The following is a 23,522-nucleotide window of genomic DNA, read 5'->3' as shown; positions in this document are numbered from 1 at the left end:
AAGGAAATCCTTGTTAGAACCTTTAAAGATTTGTATTAAAAAAAAGTTTGCATACCCCTGATGAAGTCTCATACCGAGACGAAACGCGTTGGGTCGGTTTCATTCTTTATCTTGTGAAAAAAACACCTCTACATTGTAGGGGCTCTGCACACACTAAATTAACTGATAATAAATAGCGGAGATTTGGTTCATGAATTGATCAATGCATTTAAGCCTGCAGCCCCCGTCACGGGACCCCACCTTTCTGCAGGTCCTGACACTATCGCTGAAAATGGCTACAATACACATAGCTATCACATCAATGTTTGATTCCAGGCATGCTATCTGGTCTGAAGCTCACAGCACACTTTGCTTTTATAGGTGAGCAGCTACCAACACACCTGTCACTAATCATCTAGGGAAATGGTTAACATAAGCTATGGAATCTTAGTTAAAGCAGGGTGCATGAGAGAATGTGACCACAATAAGACTAATTTAAAAAATTAATCTAATAAACAATATATTCACTTAACATCGGCACTCACCTTTCCTAGTTTTGGGGTGCCCTATGGCTTGTGACCACATTGTTTAAACAGACATTGTAGGGGCTCTGCACACACTAAATTAACTGATAATAAATAGTGGAGATTTCTATATATATCTCTCTATCTCTATCTCTATCTCTATCTCTATATATATATATATATATATATATATATATATATATATATATATATATATATATATATATATATATATCTCTATCTATCAATGTATGATCTGCCACTCCTGCTGAATGGCAGAGTGCCAGATTATTGGGCAGTCGCCCTACATAATATATCATTTTGTGGCAGTCCAATCCAAATGCCACCCCGGGTGTTTGCAGAACAGGGCACACTTTTTCAGTTTCCACAGGCCAAAACTACCTGGGTTTAGGAGAAATACAGCAGCCTGCAATTTCATACCTGGGGAAAAAAATATATATACAGTATCTATCTCAATGGGTGACTTCATTAGTAATGTTTCTGATAGATGTTCATCTTAATTCAGTATCTACCTATATGTTATATAAAATCTGGAATATCCATTTAATCACTTTTCCGATAAAATCAATATAGTACTTTTGTGTAGCTTATAAGTGGGCATCATGAACTTGACCAATGTTTTCTTGACTGATGCCTATTATTTGCATGGCGTTCCAACCAGTTCTTTCTGAGTTTTTTTTTGTTGGGACCAAATGTTGCATCTGTTACTTTGATAACAACATTACCAGCTGCTTTGAAGCTTTTTGGCCAATGGGTATTATGCTTTTATCAAAACAGAGTCATGGAAAGATGATTCCTTATTTGTCATAGTGTAACTAAATAATTATTATTATTAGTTGAATTATATACTAAGTTTGAATATTGAACAAAGCTGCCAAACATTATGAAGCAGTCGGGTGTAAACAAAACAGTGGACGTAGCCAGACTCATTATACAGTAGGACCCAGTTGAGGATCCAAGCCGCACTGTGTGTGAAATAAGCAAAATTAGTTTCAGGAGGCAAACATTATCGTGCATCATGTTCTGTTATTTTGGTGTCCAGCTCCCCCAGGAATACACTCCTCCTTCATTGTCTGTATCAACAGGTAGATGGATAAGACTGCAGAGAGTCATCCATTGGTGGCATCTTTCACATACCGAAGGGAGGAGGCAGCAGACCCACACACTCCCAACCTACTCCAGGATGTAACCTCTGAAAAAGTGCAGCATTTTATTCATTTATTTACTTTGGGCAATTACATTTATTAGTCCCTAGCTCTTGTAAAACCTAATTGCCAAGACTAAAATCTTGCTCAACATGGCCCTGAGTTTGTAGAGCCCTGCTTTAGGGATAGCGGTGGAATACCAGAATGGTGGTCTTACCTGGGAGTGATGACCACTTGACTGCTGGGATCCAGAAGATGTTACTGCAGCCACCAGGAGAATTAAAAAAAAGGTGAAACACAGATTGCGCTGGGCAGCTGCTGTTTTTTTGTTTGGGTACGGATAGAGATAATTTTGCAAAGCAAAATATATAAACACAGTGGTAGGGGACGAACAACTGTAAAGAATTAAAAGGATAGGACAAGTGTAGATAAGAGTTGAGCAAAGGTAAAACAAGAATAAAAATAAGAAAATAAAAAAATATTAAATTAAAATAATACAATTTAAAATATTTATATAATCAGAAGCAATAAGTTTACAGCCCTTATGGTGGCTTTTGATGTGGAGCGCACCAATGTAACTCTCTGGATATGTTACATCAACCCCACCTGCAGTGCATATGGTTTTGTCCATCTGAGATTGAATTTGCCTTTACGAGTGAGCCAGGATAACCCACTATGAGTACTACTCCCAGCTGCTGGAATTACACAGGTTCTCTAGCTGATTAACCCCAGGTTACATGCAGGCTTGAAGTCGGCCTGCTAAAGAACCTGTGTAATTTATGAGTGTTCCTGTTTAAAGGGATAATATGGTAGCCTAGGAATATACTACACGAGACGGACACACTCATACACGCGCGCACTCTTTGGAAAGTAATTAATTACAGACTATTTAAACTAAATTACCTTCCAATTGCTTGATTATTCCTCGAGGGAGGTGCGGCTGAAGTTCCGGGGCAAGTCCCAGTGATTTCTCCCAAAATGTATGACTGATTTTATTCTGGAGATGCTTGGAAAAAGAAACAAAAATCAATGCACCCCATTTTCACTCCTGTAAACGGATACCAAAACCACACTGCTGCACCACAGGTTTTTTATATTTCCCATCAGCAGTTGAGTCTGCCCCTTAGAAATTATTCTATGGTGATTTGGGTTAGGAAAACTGGAAAGGGGGTGATTCATTAAGACTCGAAAGAGGGCGAATTTGGGCCGTTCCGATGTTTGGGGTTTTAACGAACATACTCGGCGAGTTACAAACTCGCCAGCCCGATTCTTTGCAGGGAGGGTGGGCCAGCGGTGGTGACGGTGCTGGACAATGAGTATGCAGGCGGGCCATTGCCTGCCAGGGGTGGGCAGCTGATGTTACAAGACCTCAGCCGCCCACCACATCTTTGTCGTTGACCATCGGCGACCATTGAATGATTTCTTCTGCTAGCAGAGGTATATGAGGGGGGATGTGTTCATCCAAGCGGCATCTCAGATGTTCCAACCTGGATCGGGCCAAAGTTTGTTAATTTATTTTTAAATTGTAATTGTAAATTTTGACTGAAGAACTCACAAGCAAATTTCATTTGACATCCATCCATCCCTCCCCTCATCCTCTACTGAACAAGCTGAATAGTCTTGATGCTCTAGCTGAGGTGTAAAACAGAAACTGCATTACTGTTCCTTAAGGCCTGAAATTGTGGTGACCTGCACTGGAGTGCTCCCTACATGTGCTATAATGGAGACCTTAAGGACCGGTTTGACCACTTTGTCAGTCTGCACTGCTGGCTGCATCCACTGGATGGGCATCCCTTTAAAATTGATTTTCTTTCATGTACTAGTTGGAATCTCATTATTCTTTCAGTGGTATGTTGGAAAATTGGCCGGCGCTGTGTGAAATCTCTTGGACAGAATTCATGTACAATTGTCAGCAGCTTCTGCCAGACATCTTTTCATGATAGAGTAATATAGTATGTATCTGTTCATATGAAATCCTTTTTAGTGTATTTGAGGTTATTAATTTCACTTAAATGATTTTAGCTCTTATGTAACATATCTATTTTTTAATTTATATAATTTGTTGCACATTTATATAGCTTCAAAGTTTGGCAGAACATTAGCTGAAACTATCTTTTTGTTTCTTTCTTTCTTTCTAAACGTACAGTTCTCTGTTCTGTCACCCATAATTCGGGATATTGCTGCCTGTGCTACAGATGTGCCGAAATACACCTATCCTACAATCTTGCCAAATAGCCACAGTTAGTGCACCACAGAGCGTTTCATAAAATATACATTTTATTGGCGAGTTAATTGTTTAAATGCTCTAACCCAGAGCTTAGATGCTATGGTTAACCTCAGTCTATTTGGACATCAGAGTTTGTATATTCTCCGCCGTACTTGCGTGGGTTTCTTCCTGGTACTCCAGTTTCCTCTCACATCCAATAATATACTGGTAGGTCAATTGGCTTCCAACAAAATTAACCCTAGAATGTGTGCGTGTACATGTGGTAGGGAATATAGATTGTAAGGTCCACTTGAGCAGGGACTGATGTGAATATTGAACTATACGCTGTAAAGCGCTGCGGCATATGTATGCGCTATATAAGAAACTGTTAATAAATAATAAAATAAATATTTGGGTGCAACAATGGATGACCAAAACAATTGAAATGATCCAATGTAAGACCATTATTGAAGGCTGCACACAAAACAATTGAACTCCACTCTTAGGCCCTTATTCTGATCTAAGCGGTAACGGCCGCTTGCGGCCGTTCCGCCGATGTTTTCGCTCTGCGCATGTGCAGAGGGCACTCTGCGCATGTGCAGGCGAAATCGCCGCACATTTTTTTTTTACCGCCGCAAAGGGGGTGGATAGGGGTGTGAGGGGCTACTTAGCCTCATTTCCCTATGCATACGCCCCGCGTTTCATGGGCGTTCCCATGCAAACGCGGGGCGTACGCATGGTAATGAGGCTGTGACGCATGTGTTGGGGGCGGGCATCTGACATCGCCGGATGTCAGTTGCCCGCCCCCATACATGCTTTCACACGGACAAGTGTCCGTGAGCTCTATGGGTGCGGGAGCTGGTGGAGCGTGCGGCCCTGCCTTCGATGGTCGGCGACCATCGAATGCAGGGGGCTGCTCCAAGATGGTGGAGGCGTATCCCCCGCCATTTTCATGCGGACCGCCACATGCGGCTCCGGCCGCACCAAGCAGAATAAGGGCCTTAATGTGCTATACTAACCCTAAGTATTTATTACAATATGAGCGACCTATAGTGAACAGCACATCTTTAAGCCTCAGTCTGATTTGAAATCTTTGCTTGGGAGAGACCTGGTCGATGCAGTAGAACTACCTTGTGTCTTGGTGTTGTGCTCTGTCTTGTCATGGTGCATGAAAATATCTTCTATAACCTCAACTTTGTAGTAGAGTTTGGTTGTTGCTCACCCAATTTTAAGCAACCTGCACATCTGTTTCTGTTAATGACTGTTTTGACCCTCATATGAAAATGATAATCACTATCAACTGTTTGATATGATTGGTTAATCATAAACCTGACTATAATCCTACAAAAGCCTCTGGAACCTTCCCCGGAAGTGCCCTCTGTGCTTGTGCAGTCAGCACATGTGCAGATGCACCAGCAACCCTCCCAGCCCATTGCAGGGACAGGCTTATTTCAGAGCCCCTGTCCCTGCGGATGCTGACTAATACGTGCAACAGATATGATCATATATTGCAAACCGATCCTGGGCTCTAATATCACCCCCACAGTGGCGTAAGTTCGTCCCAGATGCCCGGAGGCAAGATGAATATTGGTGCCCCCCCCCACACACACACACACACACACACACACACACACACACACACACACACACACACACACTGTTATTCAAAATATATATAGTCTGTTATGAAATATATATTATATACTGTATGTATATACAGAAAGAGAGGGAGAACATATATATATATATATATATATATATATATATATATATTTCAGAACTCAGCCACAGAAGCAATTTTGATAGCTTTCAATTAATGGATTTAAACTGGCAGTGGTGGAGAGGTGCCCCCTTGAGAGCAGGAGCCCGGCGGCAGATGACTCCATTGCCTCCCAGAGTTTTGCCTCTGCACCCCCAGATTACACATGTGATCAATGATAAATAGACACATTATACACGCATGGCTTCTATCATCTGTGACCCTGCTGGGCGGTGCATATCTTCTCTATCTGCAGTTTAGCCGTCAGTGCTCCATGTCAAGTGGTATGTATATGAAAGGCAACTGATGCGGAAACGTTGACAGCTTAACCAGCAAAGAGTCTTTGTCTCTCTAAATCTGTGTACTCAGGATCCCCCCCCCCCCCCCCCCGTGTGCACTACTGTGTATTTTGAAGATTTTATCCCATGGTAGCCAACTCCAGTAATCGAGAGCTACCAACAGGTCACAAGATCCACAGGTGGAGCTAATTACTAATTATTTCTGTGAGGAAATCTGGAAAACATTAACTGTTGGTAGCTCTCGAGGACTGGAGTTGGCTACCCCAGATTTGATCAGACGACTGATCACATTTATTTGCTAGTCCTCATGTCCACAGCTAGGGTGGCCTATCCCGGGTCATTTTGTTTTTTCAATCTGGGATTCAGGATTGAAAAATGCTCAGTCTTGGGATTCCCAGGATTGACCACCCTAGTATCTGTGCAGTAGCTTAAATAAATTCACCCTCCCCTTCCCAAACCAGTCACCCCGCATTGTTACTAACATGGGGATTACCGGTAGTAGCATAACCCGGCAGGCAGGAGGCGATCGGTGCGGTGGGTGCAGAGTGACCTCTGACCCCTCTGCACAGAGCCATACAACCAGAGGTAGGAGCAGCTGGATAGGTGCTCAGACACCACCCGGCATTCTAATCATGGGAATGAAATCCCACCATTGGAAGATACAATCCTAGGATTCAAATCCCAGCAATTTTAAGGACCATTCACGGGATTGGCCACCCGATCCACAGCAAAGAGTATTTAATGAGAAATACCTGTTGCACTCCTAACTAGTAACTTGTCCCTTTTTATGTGACTGAACACAAAATAATAATGTGCAGCTTTTTTGACTAATGTAAAAAGACTGTAATGTAAAAACACTTCTTTGTAAATGAAAGAGCCTCTAAATGTATGCAGGTGACTTGGCCTGACAACTGTTCCTATCCTACTGGAATGGACGGGTGTAAATAATATAATATGAATTCCGCAGCTGGATATCACAGACTGGATATCTGCATCTGACAAATAACAGTATTCCACCAGATTCAGGGAAATATTAGAAAATAACCCTGTTGCATTGCAACTGGGCAAAGACTAAACATTTGTAAAACCCTAAGTGGTTACGCTAAAACCACTGTGCTAAAGCATGCGCCCCCTGTAACTGTTGTATGAATGTGCTGGTTTCCCATGGATTAAATCTTCCTTAGGGAAACCTTCTAGTTTATCTGGGCAGCGCATTTCCATATCCTACAGCCAGCGTAATCCATTTAGAAAGCTCCAGTGTCTGCATGTCGCAGCTGTATCTTCACAACAGGGAATCTGAGTAACACTTTGACGGAAAAAAAGAAAAGTCAACCGTGTATGTTATATTGCCTCCTCGCTGAGTTATGTTTGGTGTGCCCACAAATGGCTCTTGTGTACCCATGCACCTAGTTGTTGCATCCAGCACACTTAAGGTTGCATGCCTATTCTTTGCCCTGAGACGTCCTCTTCATAAGGTACCCATAGACGGTCCGTTCCCGGACCGTCCGTTTTGTACTATGCGATGCGCGCTCCCGCGCATCACATAGTACGGTACAAAAAGTATGTGCTGCACATACTTTTTGTACTAGCTAAACATCGTATCGGATCGCATTGCATGCACTAGGCATGCGATCCGATACGATGCATGCTAATTAAGACCCAAACGGATCCGTTTAACGGACCGTGTATGGGCACCTATAATCCTGAGACTGGTTTTGTTTGTGGTGTGTGAATTTCACATTTATTTACCATCCTACCACATTCATTTCATAAAATGTTTCCATTTTCTCCTAAACGACTGTTTTCGCCTAATTTCTAGTCATGAGATTGAGACCTTGTTCCGCCTTCATTACATGTGACATTTCTGTATATTTGAAGGGGTGCTGTGGTTTTATGTTGCACTGGCCAAATCACTTCTAGAATTGCAATTATCTGTTCATGTGAGCAATGGATACTGTAAAATGTGACCTGGGTTGGTCTGATAAGTGAATAGAGATTTGCGAAATTTAATTTTTGTTTTTTGTACTTTTCAAAGAACTCCCTCACTAGATGCCACTTCTGCTCTTCTGCAAATGCCACAGTCCCCACGGAATACATGTGGTTCATCATCATTCATTATGCTGACAAGCAGCAGTTATGCTGGAGCAAAGTGCAGTCAAAGTTAAAATGCTTCCACATGTTTATATTTATACCGCTGAGGGTCTGACACCGAAAAAGTGATAAAAGCAGCATTTTAGTTTGTCACAATTTGTCTGCATTGTGTTTCCGACATTCTGCTGCCGATCTACTGCTTGTCGACATTATGGTGTTTATTTACTAAGACCAATCAGAATATACTTATCTATTTAGCACCTTCATGAACAGGGGTAGGCAAGTAATTTTTAACGGAGTCCGAATATTGGATGTCACCCACGCACCCGCCGCAATGCATTCCTGGCACCGCTGCAGTTTCAGGAGTGTGTACGCGGTCCGCATCTCTGTCCTTTGTGGTCCAGAGATGGACCCCGGTCCGCCAGCTGACTACCACTGTTCTAGAAGTTCTCATGCTTTTTGGTTGCTTATTGCAACATCCCTTATTCAATATAACTCCCATCTTAGTCATACTCCTCCGTTTACACCAAAATGCAAGGTCCCAGCTTCAACCCGGTGTGACCTGGCGTGGTTACTTTTACACCGGCGGCTGGCACGGCAAATTTAACCTGCATCCCCGGTGGAGGCGGTTCCTGAGCCGGCGCTTGGAGATGACACCCCAGTCCCCGCAGACCCCCGCACGGGGGGCAAGCCCAGCACCAAGATAAGCTGCTGGGCTTCCCCCAGCCACTGTGCACCCCCCCAGGCCCTGTCCGTGAGGTGAATGGGTGCCGCACACAGGCATCCATTCATCTCCTCCCTGCCTCCAGCAGACAGCAGAAGCTGTGTGTGCTCCCCCCATCCAAGCTGCGGTTCGGAGGTTGGGCTTCCCCCATTGATGTAAATGGGAGACGGATTGGATGACCCAGCGTACCCGTTTACACTGCCCTCAAACTAGGTCCTGTCCGTGTTCTACCCTGGTCAGGACATGGGTTAACACCTTTTACACCGCCATTGACCCGGATGAACAAGGGAAAAACCTGGGTTTTTACGGCGGTGTGAAAGGGGTATAAATAAACCCCTATGAATGCATCTCCACAAACCCAGTTATAGGTTATTTGTTTTGTGTCATCTTTCCACTGTGTAGCTGGGAAACTGCTCAAGGTTTTTTTTTATTTAAAAAAATTTTTTTTTTAAACAAAAGGAACCTTTTTTCCATTTGGGAAAACTGTTTCAGGAGCCAAGATTTATACAGTATCTATTTTGGAAATTAAAAGTAGTTACCTTAAAATAAAAGCAGGTTTCATGTCTGGACACGGTTGTCTCTGGTTCTTGGAACTCTGAGTCTGCATGTACTAAAAATATATTTGTCAGAATTCTTTAATTATCACATGTCTGAGAAAAGCAACACGGTAATCTAATTTGTAGCCGCACATGGGTGAGTCATTTTATCTTCTGGTTTTGCTTGTTCCAATAAGCACCTTTATGATTTTATGTGTCTGTACATAAGATCTAGCTCTGCTAACCGGTGTGTGATAATTCTTTCTGATGACACACATAACTGTCACTGAAAGCCAAACACACTTAGATAATGATATATGCAGCCTGTGTATCCATGATCTGCACTCTGGGAGCTCAGTTACACAAAGCAGCAAAACATGACATTTTATAGCCTTTTTTTGCATATGTTTTATTCCTTTAGTCAGTTAGAGGAAGCGTATTGTAAGATAATAATGTGTAAACTGTAGTGTTGACTTAGCTGCTGGCTATGTAGATATATTTGTTCACGTGGTGCTTACAGACTGCTAAATGCTACATGATATCACTCCAGAATCTTCTCGTGATCCATAAACTGCTCCAACTTGTACGGACCATTATTAATGTTGTTGTTATTATCATCATTTAGCATATGTAGCACCATACTGATAAACAATAAATAATAATGCAAAATGTATATAATACCCCTTTCATACTGCAGCTCTTAACCGGTATATTGTGGATTTTTTTTTGCCTTTTTAAACCGGTTAGAGCTGCAGTGTGAAAGCTCCAGTCTGCATTTACCGTTACAAATAACCAGTATTTGAAAACGGGTAAAAAGCAGAGTCCTACATGGTTCAGAGCCGTTTTTTTATGCAGTGTGAACGGCTCTGAACCGGTATATAGGACTCGGGCAGTAGCTATGGGAGAGCAGTGTATATGTAATGAGCCACTCATTACATATGTGCATATGTAATGAGCACCTCATTACATATGCGCATATGTAATTAGTGGCTCATTACATATGCACTGCGCTGTCTTATAGCTACTGTCTGTCCTGCTTTCACACTGCAAACCTCCTTGAGACCCAGTATTTATGTGCAGCGTGAATGGGGTTTAAAACGGTAATATACCGTTTCAAAATACCGGGTCTCAAACTTTTAGGCAATATGAAAGCAGCATATGTGGTAAAACAGACATAACAACCAGATCGCTACAATGTACAATAAAATGAGATACAGTAGGGGAGAAATTCTGTGATCCTGGGTGAGTGTACAAACAGGTGATATCAGTCAGTCACTTTATGTTAAAGTGGTGTCCTACAGAAGATTGGGAAAATATGAGGTAAGAGGGGATAGTTCATGGGGATAGTTAAGCACAGTTTCTCAAACTCAGGAGCAGATGTATTAAACCTGGTGAAGTGATTAAAATGGAAGGTGATAATGCCTGCCGGGTGACCTGTGTGCGGTCCAGAGGACCGAGCGAGCTTGAGAACCACTGGTCTCATGAGTTTGAATTAACTTGAAGGCAAACTAGGAAAGATGATCAGGAAAGACTGGCAGAGTATTAATAGTGAATAAAGCTAGTAAGATTTAATAGAAGGTGTGTTTTCAGGGTATGTTTGAATTCCTGCAGCCCGATAGAAAATGTGATGTGGAAGTGAGGAGTAGACTTTGGATGTGGGAATGGGAGAGAATAATCAGGAGGAGACCATGCAATAATCTGAGGAAGAACAGAGTATGAGAGGGAGTGTGGACTACTGGGATGAGGTTGGAGATGTATGAGGGGAAGAAGTGATTAAGTGCTATTAAGGCGAGTGGCAGAAGGAGCTGAAACTATTGTAGGTTCTGTAGAAGGGACACCTGTTGGTAATCCTACCATCAGATCACCTGCATCAGACCATGTGTGATGTAAACATCTTATGTGGCAGTGAACCTGGCCCCTGTTGCCAAATTGCTTACACGTCTGGTCTTTTAGTGACTGGACCCAAAGATTTGATTACACCAATAAGTCAGGAGTCAGTTAGTGCTGTGTGGTGTTTTGGCTCTGTATTAGAACTATTAATCTGTTTAGGTGAAAAGATTGTTCTCTCTTTTTTTGTTTTTTTGTTAGTTCATTTAGTTTTCTGCACAGTTAAAACCAATTTATGCCACAGTCCTGTATTGTGTATACATATAGCAATGGGTAGAAAATATTACTTATTAGAAAAATTAAACTTAATGGCTCATTTTAGATCATGCATAATGCCTTCTGCTTCTATTGCAGAGATCCATTCACTGCACACCAAGAACATGTCAGACAGATGATGAGAAGTTTCTCTGAACCTTTTGGCCGGGATCCCTTCTTCAGTATCACAGATGGCAGATCTCATGGCCGCAGAGGGCAGCATGGTTCCCAGGTGGCTCTGAGGGAAGATCACAGAGTAAGCACTTTCCAAGTAGTTCCTGAGTTCACACTGCTGTCATCAACTGAGATTTTATAGTCGGATTCATTTCAAAGAACTGATTGTTAGCTTAGGTCCAGTCTGCGGGCACTGTAATGCCAACCTTTAACTGCCCTGATTTGCTCTCCTCTATGCCTATGATATATTCCACAGCTGTTCTCATCCAGTACTATTCCTATAATAGTTTAGCACTTGTTAATTTTACTATTAACTGTTTTAGCTACCTAGCTCGGCACATAATTGCCGTTACAGACACTGATGTACAAGTTTAGCACCGTTGAGTCCCTACAACAGATGTCAGTTCCTATACTTCTCACTGTGTAACTGATAAAAGCAAGCTTGGCATTCTTCCATCTGCTATATATAGCAGGCCAATTCCCGTCTCTAAAAGAAGCACTCTGGTCCAGTTTCATGGATTTTGGTCATTAAAAAGTTAGGTATACAATGCAGGTAGCGTAGGAAGCCGTAGCACTGAACAGGGTCATTACAGGCAGTATTTTATGGACCCAATGGATACAGTATATAAACCAAGCACCAAAGCACCGCTAGGCCGCTGGAGCTCTGCCAGGCCCAGACATTGTAACCTGAACTTGAATATCAGCAGCCCACTAAAGGGGCTTTAGAGAAAGCAGTCATCTGCAGGTCAGAAGGAATAGCTGCCAAATATATTCCGCCTTCTGGCAGCCTAAAGCTGAGAACATATACACAAAGCACACTGTTATTGGGAAACTGAGCGAGTATGGTATTATTATTATATATAATAAAGGGCTAACCCTGCTCCTTACTTCTGTGGGGAGAAGTCAATTGTTGCTTTGTTCGGTTACGGTGCAGGCATATTACTGTTCTGTTGTTCCATCGTTTTGACTGGCTGGTAACTAGTTGATGATGATGATAATATTATTATTGCAAATATTGATTGTGAATGGGAAACCACAATATGTAAAATACATTATCAGCTAGCATGCTAAGTGTTATTTGTGGTTGTAATTGATAATAATTTAGTAAAAAAAAAATAACTTAAAGATTGCTTTTCCAGTTACTATGTTTTTTTTAATCATTTATTAGAACATCGATAATGGATAATGCTCCAAGACGCCTCAGTTTATTTTAATTTTGCACACTTGATAGTGTTCATTCTAGCACTCATCATCTTTGAAAACCCATGCAAATCCTCTTCCCTGCCTGGGGTGTCACTGTCTGCTGTAGTGCTTCTAGCACAGTGTGGTCTGTAAACCAACACTGATATGCAAACCAGACCTGTGCTAGAAACACCACAGCAGACAGCGACACTCCAGGCAGGGAATAGGAACTGCATGGGTTTTCAAAGATGGTGGGTGCTAGAATGAACACTACTTGAGCACATGGGGTAAAATTTAATAGGATGAGAGATTCAGAAAGTGAGAGATTTGGTGAGAAATCTCCAGGGTTTTTTAAAGCAGCAATCATTGACACTTCACAATCAAACTGGTTTTGCAGTGTAAATGATTGCCGCTTTAAAAAACCTGGAGATTTCTTACCATGAGGTGTAATTTACCCCCATAGCTAGATGACTGCTTGTAGTTTATGATGAAACTTTTGCTGTAAAAATGCCCATTAGCTTGATTCTGTGTATGTAATCTTATGACCTTGGTAAATGCGAGCTGCACGTTATTAAAGTGTAAAGACTTGCTCACATGAGGGGATTATACATTCTGTAAATGTGCTGTGAGAATACTGTAACCTGCTGAACAGCAGACTGAACTTGTGATAAAACCATTGATCCTGCGTATGAATTCATCAGCCCACCACGAGCCCAGTGCTTAGGAACCCTCTGAGGCAAACGTGTCTTTCTAGTCTATTTATTTGTATTACCACAGGAGCAGTAACGTGCTGAGCACCAGGGAAATGCTCTCCAATGTAACAATGCAATAGGAGTGTCCTAAAAGTGTTCCTACAGTATAATGATTCCAACTGATTCTTTTCTTGCAGGCTTCAAGTTTGTCTGATATGCCTACTGCTCCCTTTTCTAGCTTGGTCAGTACCATGTGACTTGTTCAGTGATGGCTTTGCTGGTGGCATGGTCTTTTCTCTGAGCTTTGTAGCATGCCTGTCTGGACTTTGCAATATGAATACATGTGGGGGGTTAGTCACCTGTAATACACTGTTCCCCAGGGCTGCTGTATGTATAAGCACAAATATCACTGTATGCATGTGCACTCAAATACGTTAGAGTTATGTGAGTGTGTTTGTGGCTGCTTCATCTTGGTTTTTCTTTATGTGGGAAGTTCACTAACAGCGTGCAAAACAGCTAACACTCGTCTGGCCTTTCTATGTAGATAACCTTTTTTCATTCTTTTTAACCCCTTCACGACAATTGACGTATATATACGTCATGGCCGGGAAGTACTTCCCGACCGTTGACGTATATATACGTCATGGCTTAAAACTGTCACTGCGTCTAGAGACGCAGTGACAGAGGGACGATGTCTGCTGTCCCTGACAGCAGACATGTCCCTGCATGCCCAGGGGGGGCTGCGATGCCGCCCCCCCGTCGCCGATCGCTGTGATTGGCTGTTCAGTGTGAACAGCCATTCACAGCGTTTTCCTGTGTCACCGGCGAATAACGTTCGCCGGTGACACGGGATCGGAGGTGATTGGTGCTGTAAAGTACAGCACCAATCACCGCGGGGTGTAAGGGTGACACTGGTGTCACCCCACCTCACCCCGCCCGCCCCCAAAGGCCGTGATTGGTCCGTCGGACCGACGGACCAATCACAGCCGTGGAGGGGGGTTTAAACTAACGGTGACTGCACTGCAGACGCCATTCCGGTCTGGAAAAGCGTGCAGTGCGGTCACCGTGCCCCACCTGCCGCCTATACTGACCAGAACCCTTACCTGATCATTGATCATTGATTTTGTGACATCCTGTGCTGCATCTTGTGCTGCATCTTGTGCTGCTGCGATTTATTAGATAGATAGTTAGAGAGAGTTAGAGAGAGAGAGATAGAGAGAGATAGAGAGAGATAGAGAGGCCTAGTGCTATATTTTGTGCTGCTGCAGTGTGATAGAGCTATAGATAGAGAGATAGAGAGAGATAGAGAGAGAGAGATAGAGAGAGAGATAGTGACAGATTGTGCTATATATTTTTTATATAACTGAAAGAGATAGAGAGAGATAGAGAGAGATAGAGAGGCCTAGTGCTATATTTTGTGCTGCTGCAGTGTGATAGAGAGAGATAGAGAGAGAGAGATAGAGAGAGAGATAGTGACAGATTGTGCTATATATTTTTTATATAACTGAAAGAGATAGAGAGAGATAGAGAGAGATAGAGAGGCCTAGTGCTATATTTTGTGCTGCTGCAGTGTGATAGAGCTATAGATAGATAGAGAGAGATAGAGAGAGAGAGATAGAGAGATAGTGACAGATTGTGCTATATATTTTTTATATAACTGCTGCAGTGTCATAGAGTGATAGATAGTGAGAGATAGAGAGAGATAGTGATAGAGTGCTAAATTTTGTGTCGGCTGCCCCCGCCTTTTTGTGCTGATCACTATATCTGAGGTGATCAGCAACTTTTTGGGGGTACAGAGGTTTTTTTTTTTTATATATACCTGTCAGTACCACCAAAGGTTGTGCACCTGCTGCCCCTCACTGGTAATCAGTGTCGCATCACTGATCACCTTTTTTTATTTTTTGTGAGTGCTGTGGGGTCTTTTTTACATTTTTTTTTTACACACACTGTGATTTTGTGTGTGTCCTGTGGCCACTGTGCACTGATCAGTGACGTACATCACTGATCAGCTTTTTCGGCATAGGGTTGATCTATTTTTTTTTTTTTTTGATCAAATTCCTGTTGCCTTTGAGCGCTGTTCAGTGACGGACGTTACTGACCAACATCTGTGCTCAATTTTTGGCGCAGGACCTTTTTTTTTTTTTTTAACCCCTTCCATTTTTTTTTTTTTTAACCCCTTCCATTTTTTTTTTTTTTAACCCCTTCCATTTTTTTTTTTTTGAACCCTTCAATTTTTTTTTTTTTGTATTTTTTTTTTCTGCACTACATACACAATACACACTACATACCCCCTGGGTTGAAATAAAGTTTGTACCCCCCCCTACACTATACACGTGTTGAAACATTTCACTACCAGTAACACAAAAATATAAATGGCATCCCAAATGTCATCCCAAATGTCGTCCCAGTCATCCAGGAGAATGTATTCGGTGGAGGAGGCATATGCCATGCTTGCATCTGACTCTGACACAGCCAGTGAGGCAAGCGGGGAATTTGAAGGATTTGTCTTAAGCTCCTCTTCCTCCTCTGATGATGAGGGACCCCCTCAAAGACGCCCCCGTAGAGCAGCTGAGACCCCCCCCCCAATAATTGATCTCGTATGGACCCCACCACCAGACAATTTTGAGCCCCAGGTTCCTGAGTTTTTGGCCATCCCAGGAATCCAATTTGATTCAACAGGTCTCAGAGAAATTGACTTTTTCAAATTATTTTTCTCTGATGATTTTATAAATTTAATGGTGGACCAAACTAATTTATATGCCCAGCAGTTTATTGCTCAAAACCCCACGTCATCATTTGCTAGGTGGACCCCTGTAGATGCAGTAGAGATGATGACGTTTTGGGGTCTGGTGTTACATATGGGCATAGTAAAAAAGCCACAAATTAGGCAATATTGGAGTACAGATGTTCTGTACAGCACCCCATTTCACCGTATGGCCATGCCCCGGGCTCGTTTTGAGGCAATCCATAAATTTATACATTACACCGATAATGCACAGTGCCCACCCAGAGATGATCCCACCTTTGACAGGCTATTCAAAGTCAGGCCGGTCATTGATCATTTCAGTGCCAAATTTGCAGAGCTATACATCCCTGATAAATGTATTAGTATCGACGAGTCCCTTATACATTTTAAAGGAAGGGTTAAATTCCGCCAGTACCTTCCCAGTAAGAGGGCAAGGTATGGCATAAAAATGTATAAGCTGTGTGAAAGCACCACAGGGTACACCCACAAGTTTAGGGTATATGAAGGGAAGGATTCAAGAATTGAACCACCAGAATGCCCCCCCTCCCTCGTAGGTGTTAGTGGAAAAATTGTCTGGGATTTAATGCACCCCTTCCTGGATAAGGGTTATCACCTCTATGTGGATAACTTTTACACCAGCATCCCCCTGTTTAAGGCCCTTGGTTCAAGAGGTACAGCAGCTTGCGGTACTGTGCGCAAGAACCAAAGAGGCCTCCCCAAAACGCACATTGCCCAAGTAATGAGAAGGGGTGAAAGCAGGGGAATATGCACCGAAAATATGTTGTTGGTCAAATATAAGGACAAGAGGGATGTCCTTATACTGACAACAATTCATGGAGACAGTACCACCTCCATCCCTGTACGAGGTACCAGTACCCACACCTCCAAACCAAATTGTATCCTAGATTACAATAAGTACATGGGCGGAGTGGATCTTTCAGATCAGGTACTAAAGCCGTACAGTGCCCTGCGGAAAACAAATATCTGGTACAAGAAGCTGGCCGTGTATATCATCCAGATGGCACTGTATAACGCTTACGTGCTATTCCGTTCTACCGGCCAGAGGGGGACATTTATGCACTTTCAAGAGGAAGTCATAAAGAGCCTAACATTTGGGAATCAGCAGGCAGAGGGCCCCAGTACTTCTAGTACTGGCCCCCGTATTGTACCAGGGCAGCATTTTCCCAACGAAATCCCCTCCACTGCAAGAAAGGGCAGGACACAAAAAAGGTGCAAAGTTTGTTATAAAAAGGGAATAAGAAAGGAAACTATTTTCCACTGTGAAACTTGCCCCGACAAACCCGGCCTATGTATAAAGGAGTGCTTTAAAATATACCACACATCTATGGATTATTAGGTTCATCATTTCACCGTGCTTCGGGGGTCTTGCTAATGCCACATAGCACCCACCATTCATTCCACCAGAATCTGAGCTGCAAAATCCAAAAATCACTCCTTCCCTTCTGAGTCCTGCCATGCACCCAACTGGTATTTTTTGGTCACATGTGAGGCATTGCCGTACTCTGGAGAAATGGGGGCACAGATTTTGGGGTGCTTTGTCTCCTTCATTCCTTGTGAAAATGAAAAATTTTGAGCCAGAAGTACATTTTTGTGTAAAAAAATGTATTTTTTTCATTTTCACTGCCCAGTTGTACCAAAATTGATGAAACCCCTGGGGGTTTGAAATGTACACTATACCCCTAGATGAATTCCCTGAGGGGTGTAGTTTGCAAAATGGGGTGACTTGTGGGGGGGTTCCACTGTATTGGTAATGCAACATAGCACCCACCATTCATTCCACCAAAATCTTTGCTGCAAAATCCAAAAATCACTCCTTCCCTTCTGAGTCCTGCCATGCACCCAACTGGTATTTTTTGGTCACATGTGAGGCATTGCCGTACTCTGGAGAAATGGGGGCACAGATTTTGGGGTGCTTTGTCTCCTTCATTCCTTGTGAAAATGAAAAATTTTGAGCCAGAAGTACATTTTTGTGTAAAAAAATGTATTTTTTTCATTTTCACTGCCCAGTTGTACCAAAATTGATGAAACCCCTGGGGGTTTGAAATGTACACTATACCCCTAGATGAATTCCCTGAGGGGTGTACTTTGCAAAATGGGGTGACTTGTGGGGGGGTTCCACTGTATTGGTAATGCAACATAGCACCCACCATTCATTCCACCAAAATCTGTGCTCCAAAATCCAAAAATCACTCCTTCCCTTCTGAGTCCTGCCATGCACCCAACTGGTATTTTTTGGTCACATGTGAGGCATTGCCGTACTCGGGAGAAATTGGGGCACAGATTTTGGGGTGCTTTGTCTCCTTCATTCCTTGTGAAAATGATAAATTTTGAGCCAGAACTGCATGTTTGTGTAAAAAAATGTAATTTTCCATTTTCACATCCCAGTTATACCAAAATTGGTGAAACCCCTGGGGGTTTGAAATGTACACTATACCCCTAGATGAATTCCCTGAGGGGTGTAGTTTGCAAAATGGGGTCACTTGTGGGGGGGTTCCACTGTATTGGTGCTTGGGGGGTCTTGCTAATGCGACATAGCACCCACCAAAATTCCACCAGAATCTGAGCTGCAAAATCCAAAAATCACTCCTTCCCTTCTAAGTCCTGCCATGCACCCAACTGGTATTTTTTGGTCACATGTGAGGCATTGCCGTACTCGGGAGAAATTGGGGCACAGATTTTGGGGTGCTTTGTCTCCTTCATTCCTTGTGAAAATGAAAAATTTTGAGCCAGAACTGCATGTTTGTGTAAAAAAATGTAATTTTCCATTTTCACATCCCAGTTGTACCAAAATTGGTGAAACCCCTGGGGGTTTGAAATGTACACTATACCCCTAGATGAATTCCCTGAGGGGTGTACTTTGCAAAATGGGGTGACTTGTGGGGGGGTTCCACTGTATTGGTGCTTGGGGGGTCTTGCTAATGCGACATAGCACCCACCAAAAAACCACCAGAATCTGAGCTGCAAAATCTAAAAATCACTCCTTCCCTTCTAAGTCCTGCCATGCACCCAACTGGTATTTTTTGGTCACATGTGAGGCATTGCCGTACTCTGGAGAAATTGGGGCACAGATTTTGGGGTGCATTGTCTCCTTCATTCCTTGTGAAAATGAAAAATTTTGAGCCAGAACTGCATGTTTGTGTAAAAAAATGTAATTTTCCATTTTCACATCCCAGTTGTACCAAAATTGGTGAAACCCCTGGGGGTTTGAAATGTACACTATACCCCTAGATGAATTCCCTGAGGGGTGTACTTTGCAAAATGGGGTGACTTGTGGGGGGGTTCCACTGTATTGGTGCTTTGGGAGTCTTGCTAATGCAACATAGCACCCACCATTCATTCCACCAAAATCTTTGCTGCAAAATCCAAAAATCACTCCTTCCCTTCTGAGTCCTGCCATGCACCCAACTGGTATTTTTTGGTCACATGTGAGGCATTGCCGTACTCGGGAGAAATTGGGGCACAGATTTTGGGGTGCATTGTCTCCTTCATTCCTTGTGAAAATGAAAAATTTTGAGCCAGAACTGCATGTTTGTGTAAAAAAATGTAATTTTCCATTTTCACATCCCAGTTGTACCAAAATTGGTGAAACCCCTGGGGGTTTGAAATGTACACTATACCCCTAGATGAATTCCCTGAGGGGTGTACTTTGCAAAATGGGGTGACTTGTGGGGGGGTTCCACTGTATTGGTGCTTGGGGGGTCTTGCTAATGCGACATAGCACCCACCAAAAAACCACCAGAATCTGAGCTGCAAAATCTAAAAATCACTCCTTCCCTTCTAAGTCCTGCCATGCACCCAACTGGTATTTTTTGGTCACATGTGAGGCATTGCCGTACTCTGGAGAAATTGGGGCACAGATTTTGGGGTGCATTGTCTCCTTCATTCCTTGTGAAAATGAAAAATTTTGAGCCAGAACTGCATGTTTGTGTAAAAAAATGTAATTTTCCATTTTCACATCCCAGTTGTACCAAAATTGGTGAAACCCCTGGGGGTTTGAAATGTACACTATACCCCTAGATGAATTCCCTGAGGGGTGTACTTTGCAAAATGGGGTGACTTGTGGGGGGGTTCCACTGTATTGGTGCTTTGGGAGTCTTGCTAATGCAACATAGCACCCACCATTCATTCCACCGAAATCTTTGCTGCAAAATCCAAAAATCACTCCTTCCCTTCTGAGTCCTGCCATGCACCCAACTGGTATTTTTTGGTCACATGTGAGGCATTGCCGTACTCGGGAGAAATTGGGGCACAGATTTTGGGGTGCTTTGTCTCCTTCATTCCTTGTGAAAATGAAAAATTTTGAGCCAGAACTGCATGTTTGTGTAAAAAAATGTAATTTTCCATTTTCACATCCCAGTTGTACCAAAATTGGTGAAACCCCTGGGGGTTTGAAATGTACACTATACCCCTAGATGAATTCCCTGAGGGGTGTACTTTGCAAAATGGGGTGACTTGTGGGGGGGTTCCACTGTATTGGTGCAACATAGCACCCACCATTCATTCCACCAAAATCTGTGCTGCAAAATCCAAAAATCACTCCTTCCCTTCTGAGTCCTGCCATGCACCCAACTGGTATTTTTTGGTCACATGTGAGGCATTGCCGTACTCGGGAGAAATTGGGGCACAGATTTTGGGGTGCTTTGTCTCCTTCATTCCTTGTGAAAATGAAAAATTTTGAGCCAGAACTGCATGTTTGTGTAAAAAAATGTAATTTTTCATTTTCACATCCCAGTTGTACCAAAATTGGTGAAACCCCTGGGGGTTTGAAATGTACACTATACCCCTAGATGAATTCCCTGAGGGGTGTAGATTGCAAAATGGGGTGACTTGTGGGGGAGGTTCCTAACTTTTAGCACTTATGGTGCCTAGAAACCTACATGGTGCCTAAAAAAAAATCTCATAAAAAGGAGGCTCCAAAATCAAGTAGGTGCTCCTTCTATTATGAAGCCTGTGGTTTGGTCAACGTGCACACTAGGGCCACATATAGGATATTTTTGAAAACAAAAGAATTGGGGGAATCAATTTTTAGTCACATTTCTCTAGTAAAATCTACTGTATTCGTTAGAAAAATGTATTAAAATTGAAACTCTGCAAAAAAAAAGAAATTTTGAAATTTCACCTACACTTTGTTTTAATTCCTGTGAAACACCTAAAGGGTTAACAAACTTCCAAAATGCTGTTTTGAATACTGTGAGGGGTGCAGTTTTTGAAATGGCATCATTTATGGGGGTGTCTCACATACAAGTCCCTCAAAGTCACATCAGAACTGAACTGGTCCCTAAAAAAATCAGTGTTTGAAATTTTCATGAAAATTTGAGAATTTGCTATTCATATTGTAAGCCTCCTAGTGTCCAAAAAAATTAAAAGGAAGTTGAAATAATGATGGAAACATAAAGTAGACATATGGTCTATGTTAGTTATTAACTATTTTGAGTGGTATGATTATTTGTCTCACAAGCAGAAAATTTAACATTTTGCAAATTGCAAAATTTTCCATTTTTTCACGATATTTTGGTATTTTTCACAAAAAAACACAGACTGTATCGACGAAAATTTACCACTAACTTGAAGTACAATGTGTCACGAGAAAACAATCTCAAAATCACTGGGATAAGTAAAAGCAAAAAAAAGTTATCCCCACTTAAGTGAGACATGTCAGATTTGAAAAAAAGGGCTCTGTCATGAAGGCACAAACTGGCTCTGTCATGAAGGGGTTAAATAGTTTTTGGTTCATCTCAAAGCTTTGTGACCAAAGATCTTTCTGTTAAAATGCCACAGATACAAAGCAGGAGACTGTATGCCTAGCCCTGGTGATCAGCAGGCTGGCAGAGATTCTGTGTCAGCCTGGTGCTGACTGCAGTCCCATGCACTAGGTGGCAAACGGATGTGAAATATAGGAGGTCACAAAGTTTCCCCCATGCATGTGTAGCGGAACGCTAATTGGTTATTTCCAAACGCAGAAATCGGGAATGCAACACGAGAAGTCTCAGGAACTATGTTAATTAAAGAAAATTCTCACAACCTATTTATTGGTGTCGGGTGTCCCTCCAGTACTCCCAACGATGCTTTATTTATATTTGTCATATCTGCAGTCTCTTCATATGCTCAATACAAGATGTCCTCTAATTTATCACACAGTGGGGCAGATGTACAGTATTAAGCCTTAACAAGAGATAAATGCAAGGGTGATAAAGAGAGATACACGTCCAGCCAATCACCTCCCGACTGCCATGTTGTATCCTGTGTCAGTTAGGAGGTGATTGGCTGGATGTTTATCTCTCTTTATGCATTTAAGTTATACTTGTAATGGGAACAAAAGCTGCCCAACTTTGCATACATCTAGCCTCAATACAAGACACAGCATGAGATGCTTGGCATTTGGAGCATCCAGGTTACTTGCAGCTCTGCTAATATCGGGCATCCCCGCCTAATTCTTCTTAACTATAGTAGTGCCTTAGATATTGCTGGGCTAGTTTATTTCATGAACCATAGTAATGCCCTCGTTCACATTAGGTCACATTGTAGGGCTGTCATTAAGCACACAGTATCCCCAATTCATGTTATGGAAGTGTTTTTCTTATGCCACATTACAGCAGGTCCAGAGCCATAGCTAGGTATAATATAGATTCCAAGGCACAAGTTTGTAGCATATGTTAAAAAATGTATATAGCACATGTTACTGACAGGGAAGGTGGGGCCTTCTCAGTTTGTGGCCTTACAGCAGTTGAACCTATGGTATACCCTTACCACTGCCTACAATCAAAGCTGCTTTCCAGACAATGCATCATTCCGAACGCCTTCGCTCCTCTCTTTGCAACTTTACAAGCAGTCAGAATGGGCTTTTCTAATATTTGTTTTTCCGTTGCATCAGATGATACTCTTGGCGTCGAACGTGCACTAATGGGTGACATAGTTTTTGTCCCCCAAGACAAATATTATATAGATTTGTAGTTATACATATACTTGCAGTATCAGGGTCTTTCGAAAAATCATTTATGCATTTTCTAGAAAACTAGGAATAATATTGTTGCAAGCTCACATTGGTCTGAGTTGTATGTCTTCTGTAAGCATACAACTTTTTTCCTTCAAATATGCTTTTTCTTATTTGACATTTCAGACCACTGATTTCAAAGATACTTTCCACTCCTTTGACAATGTGATGGCAAACATGAGGAACAGAATGATAGACATGCACAAACAAATTGTAAGTGTATTTAATTGATTTTGTTTTTTATTACTTTAATTATATCTGATTATTTAATCAGTAAGGTGTGTTAAGTA

At 42.2% G+C, this 23,522-nt stretch overlaps 1 protein-coding gene across 3 annotated transcripts in view; it reads left to right on the top strand.

Moving 5' to 3' along the window:
- MLF1 (myeloid leukemia factor 1) overlaps nucleotides 1-23,522 on the top strand; it is a 43,144-nt gene that overhangs the window by 4,372 nt on the left and 15,250 nt on the right. The window contains exons 2-4 of one of the 3 annotated variants that reach the window (XM_083177867.1): nucleotides 11,526-11,682; nucleotides 13,672-13,716; nucleotides 23,359-23,445. In XM_083177867.1, coding sequence (XP_083033993.1) covers nucleotides 11,526-11,682; nucleotides 13,672-13,716; nucleotides 23,359-23,445 — 289 coding nt within the window. The remainder of the gene's footprint in view (nucleotides 1-11,525; nucleotides 11,683-13,671; nucleotides 13,717-23,358; nucleotides 23,446-23,522) is intronic. The other 2 variants (XM_083177868.1, XM_083177869.1) reach the window with 2 other exon arrangements.

This window comes from Crinia signifera, chromosome 3 (assembly GCF_055691185.1).
Source record: "Crinia signifera chromosome 3, ASM5569118v1, whole genome shotgun sequence".
Classification (NCBI taxonomy): Eukaryota; Metazoa; Chordata; class Amphibia; order Anura; family Myobatrachidae; genus Crinia; species Crinia signifera.
The sequence above is the reverse complement of the archived record's forward strand: the minus strand, read 5'-3'. Positions and strand labels throughout refer to the sequence as shown.